Source organism: Lupinus angustifolius, chromosome LG02 (assembly GCF_001865875.1).
Source record: "Lupinus angustifolius cultivar Tanjil chromosome LG02, LupAngTanjil_v1.0, whole genome shotgun sequence".
Lineage (NCBI taxonomy): Eukaryota > Viridiplantae > Streptophyta > Magnoliopsida > Fabales > Fabaceae > Lupinus > Lupinus angustifolius.
The window spans coordinates 12,092,266-12,097,515 of NC_032010.1; the positions used below are offsets into that span (position 1 = coordinate 12,092,266).

The 5,250-nt window shown below is 32.7% G+C and overlaps 1 protein-coding gene across 1 annotated transcript; it reads right to left on the reverse strand.

Annotated features, from left to right (window-relative positions):
- LOC109335959 (uncharacterized protein At5g39865-like) lies at window positions 2,471-3,467 on the reverse strand. The gene is made up of 2 exons (XM_019572245.1): window positions 2,583-3,467; window positions 2,471-2,537 (listed from the first exon to the last, which is right to left on the reverse strand). The coding sequence occupies exon 1, from the start codon at window positions 3,421-3,423 to the stop codon at window positions 2,602-2,604; it is 822 nt and encodes a 273-aa protein (XP_019427790.1). The 5' UTR covers window positions 3,424-3,467; the 3' UTR covers window positions 2,471-2,537; window positions 2,583-2,601.

Here is a 5,250-nt window from a genome sequence, read left to right on the forward strand (position 1 = left end):
ATGAATAACACAAATTCAAGTCATAAGGTAATACATATCATAACTTATAATAGAAACATAATCAACCAACTACACCTGTTCTAAGTAAAAAAAATTAGGGTTTTATAGCGACTCACACTATTCATGTTTTAATCAAGTTTATGGGTAATAAAAGATATTGGGCTTCAGAGTGGGTTAACAACAGCCCATCATAATGCTTTTTTATAAATAAAGAAGTAGGGTTTTGAACAAACTCATGTCATAATAATTAACATCAAAATAACTCAACTAAACAAATTCCAAGTAAAAAAAAGGCTTTCATAGTCACTCACACTCTTCATGTTTTAAATAAAGTTATGGGTTAAAAAAGACATTGGACTTAAGAGGATGGGCTAACAGCCCATCATATGCTTTTTAATAAGTAAAAGTATTAGGGTTTTCAACAAACCGGGTCGCAAATGACCCGATTAGCTTCTTCTCTACTACCCACGACAGCAGAATAGAAGAGGCAGAGAGAGAAAGTAACCATTGTTGCAGATTGCACGATGAGAGAGAGAAAGTGAAGCACCATTGTTGCAGATTGCACGATGAGAGAGAGAGAGAAAAAGTGAAGCAAAGATGGAGAGAAAGAGGTTTAGAGGTCGATGGGCTCGTAGATTCCACCGGTTTTACGCACCCACATGACGATCCCACCCGATCCCACAGAGGCGTGTCCAAGACTAAGATCAAGCACGGAGTGAGGGTCAAGGATTGTAAGAACGTGCGATCTCACGAGTGGGATCACGATTTTGACTACCATGGTTACCGCAATTGCAATTTAAAACACTGGGTGAGGCTGAAATAAACATTCAACCTTACTTTCAGCCGCAAAGGCATATGAAAAATCTTCAATCAATTTAGTCAATGCAACTTGGAAAATGGGTAGCAAGTGGTGGCAATAATCTTGTTAAAGATGACATTAACTTCCTTGAAGAAGTGAATATTAGACAGTAAATCTCAATGAGGCTACAAAAACTTGAGAGGTATGCTAGAGATTGAGATTCTATGTGTTTTTAGGGAGTAATGCCCTAAAAAATGTGTCACTTTATGTGTGAGTTGAGTTGCTATGATTGGTTGAACAAAATACATTTTAGCTAAAAATTTATTAATTAAATATTTTTCTGACCAATCACAATAACTGATACATGGAATGACACAATTTATAAGACAGAAGATGTGCTCTCTCAAAAGCCTATATACAAATTTGGTATCAACATAACACATTTACACATTTTGGAGAGTTTATCATAGGAATATATGTGTATAGATAGTCCTGTCTCATCTTTCATTTGTACATTATTGAGTGAGACTATGACCATTCTTTATGTAGATGAAATAATATGAAGAACAAGAGTTTTTGGCAAAGGCCTTATTTACCCTTTTGCTCATGTTTGATTAAGTATTTTCTATTTTTATTTCTTGAAAATTTATTTTCATATTTAGTCAAGTGGACACAAAAATTTCATTAGTGAGTCAGTCTTAAGCTTTATGAAATTTCTATTCAAACTCCTTCATATAAAATGAGGTTCATTTTCTTAATTGATATAAGAATATGACAAAAAACTATAACAATTGAGTTCAAAATGAGTGAACTATATAGGGATGAAAACTTTGGTTTAACAGACAAAACCTTGATCTTGAATTAAGAAATAGACACATAAACTTATGCTAAATCAAACAGTGTTACAGCTTAAGCAAACTGAATATTGCATTCTTATATCAAAAGCCATAATATAAATAGAACTATTTGAAGTTGATATTGGCATGGAATGGAATAATTAGAAATGTTCTTCCGCATCTTCTTTCTTCAGGTTTACATCTTTGAATTCCAAATCTATCTATAGTTATAGAGTATATTAGATGGATTGATACAAGATATAAAGAAGAATCTGTTATAAATTGGTTCTAATTCAAATTTTATAATGAGAAGACATAAAACTGTGATTTCAACATTAAGAATGAGACATGCACATCACTCTCAATCTAAAAACACTATTTAGCAATAACCTATCAGACTAAATTTCTATATCACTAGAGTTGGGGAAACAACAGTACATCATATCACAAAGCCATGAACTACCTCTAATCACTATAAAGCCGGTAGAGTGATCATTTATTTTATAATACAAATTGTCATATGATCATTGTCCATGTGCTATCAAATACAGCAAGTTTATAAACACAGACACGATATCTGAGAATAGAAGGGATTTTAAAACAAACCGATTCTCCTTATAAACTCTATCGATGGCCATTATTTGCAAATCCTTATATGCTAAATATTTACATTGGCATGATGAGAAGCATTCTCCCCACAGAGGAATGCACAATATTCACAAATTCGACCTTTTTGCGATTTGATAAAAGCCCACTCTTGAACAAATCAAGATGCTGTTGAAGGAGCAGAAGAGCATCCTCGACCTATATGATAAACACAATGAACCATAAATTCAACGAGTGGTTTGAGCCGATAACCATCCAAATTCCAAACCCATATCTCACCACCATGATCAATTTACTTCCAACATCACTGAAAATATGCAGAGTAAGAAGCAAAGAACTACTTACCACACCAGAGTGGATTCAATAACAGCAATCGGGACAACGAATGAGTCCATTCTCATTACACTCCAAGCACTTCTTGATTAGCCTTTCATCCTCATCAAACAACTTCCTACTCCCACTACAAACATAGCAAGGCACAAACCTCATATCCCCACAACCATCACAAGCAAATCCAGGCTTTCTCTTTGGGAACCCTTCAAGCAACATGCCCAATTCACCATATTCAAAGAGATGTTTGATCACATCAGCACCGCCGATATATTTCCCTCTAATAAACACTTGAGGCAGCGAAACCTTCTTCTCTCCCATCACACACTGCAACTCCTTCCTGTATTCTATATCCATTGACACGTCCCTCTCATCAACCCACACCCTGAAACCCTTCAGTATCATCAGAACTGCATTGCAATCTTCGAAAGTCCTTCTGATCCCTCGCAAGCTTGTAAAATAAACCACGATCCGGTCCTTTGCCTCTGGTAAACTAAGCAATGTGCATGATGAATCTGAAACACTCGATTTCGACAAATTTGATTTCGGCCTTGAAGAAGGACACAATTCATCAGTAGAAGGTGCCAATTTCGACAAATTTGATTTCGGCCTTGAAGAAGGACACAAATCATCAGTAGAAGGTGCCAATTTCGACGTTTTCTGCTTGAACGTATTGCAGAAATTCTTTATTTTCCAGCGAATCGAATTCCCCGCGGATTTCACCGATATCATAGAATCATAGAACCTGCTCAGCGAATTGTTTCGTTCGAGACTGTAGGGTTTCTGCAACGGTGGTTCTGAGGGTGCCATGTGAATTGTTCTCGATCGGTTGAGAAATGGGAACCTCGACATTTTCGAGAATTCAACGTTCTTTTTGAGTCAAAACAAACTTGACCCTGATCACAAAAAACCAAAAAGTTTCAATCTTTTTCAGCTTTCACATTTTTTAATGTAAATTTGATAAATCATAATCAAGCTAAAGTTTCATGAAAAATGAATAATATATATACATGCAGACAGTAATTGAATTTCAAACTACTGGGTTTCCTTCTTCTCTCTTACCTTGCAAAACGGTTCGGATGAGACACCGGCTATGAACCGGAAGACGGCGGCGGTGATTATTCAGTACGGCGGTGGTGACTATTCGGTACGGCGGCGGAGTAGGTGGAGAGCAGGTGGCTTATTTTTTTTATTGTAGCAATATTTTGTGGTAAAAAGGTTTATTATGACAATGAATCATTTTGTTGAGTTGTGATGAGTTTGTTTATGGCTATTTTGTTTGAAGAAAATGAAAGAAATTTGGTTTGTATTTGTTAAAGTGTGATTCAGCAAGATGAGGAGGATGTAAACAAGGTGCTGGTTTTCTGTTGCTTTTGTAGCCACTTTCAGCCAACGTTTTGCATGTTTGGTTTACAAGTTGATGGTTTTTTCTGTTTTCCAGTTTTGGATGGAAAAAATGAGACATAATAACAAAAATTTCTAAAAGTGTAATATTTATTAATTATCATTATTAAAATAAATATTTATATATATTTAATATTTTATTTATTTATATTTAAAAAAAAATAAAAAATAAAAAAGTATAGATTATGTATACGAATGAGACAATAATATATATATATTTTGGTATTTAAATTTGGTTTGGTTATTTATTTATTTTAGTTTATAAACATAAAAATTATATTCCCTATAATCATAATAAAAAAATGAGTAAATTATATTGATATCTTTTGAGTTTTAGCGAAATTACATAAATTATTCCTTATTTTTTTACATCTATACAACTCCTAGTTTTTATACTTTCATTATACTGACTACCCTGTACGAGAAATAAGTGTAATCTTTTAAATAAAAGATGTGATAAATGCAATTAAGTTAACCAAAACATGATATATCGTGGAGACAAGTCCAAATAATATATGAGTCAATACCTTTTTATTATTTTTAGTTCATTACGATAAAATATAAGAGCGATTTAAACAATATCTCTTTAGAACTGTTGATACATTTTGTAACAAAAAATAATGAAGATACATTGATTTGTATATTATTTGGACTTGTCTCAACAATATATCATGTTTTGTTTAACTTAATTGCATTTTTCATATTCTTTGTTTAAAATATTACACTTATGTTTCATGTCCGGGTGTTAGTGTAATAAAAGTATAAAAACTAGGGGGTTTATGTAGGGTTGAAAAGTGAGAAAATAATTTGTGTAATTTTACTAAAACTCAAGAAGGTGTCGATATAATTTACTCTAAGAAAATATAATCGGTACATGAGAAGGAGAGATAGAGGTGATGTTAGATATTTTTTTTTACATGTGTCAACATATGCTATTAATCATTTATTTTGGGCTATTAATCAACCATATTTATTAAGTAATTATCTCATATAGTTTTGAGGTGAATTAAGTTGGTGATTGTGAAATAACCAAAGATAATAAAAGGTAGGAATTGTGATTACTTTAAGTTTAAAAAGGTTTAGAATAATAAGCAATTTTAGAGTTGGTTAAGAATTTAGACAAATTGTTCGTCTCATTTTTCACAGAACAAATTTTAGAGTATTAACTCGTCTTTTAATAAACCAATTCAAAAGATACTTTTAGAAAATAAACTTGATAACCATAAAGTTCACTCCCCAAAGTTAAAATCTTTTAATGAAATAATCTGAGCAATT

Excerpts from the sequence above, each read along its gene's own strand:
- LOC109335959 (XM_019572245.1), bottom strand. The coding sequence starts at position 3,423 with ATGTCGAGGTTCCCATTTCTCAACCGATCGAGAACAATTCACATGGCA.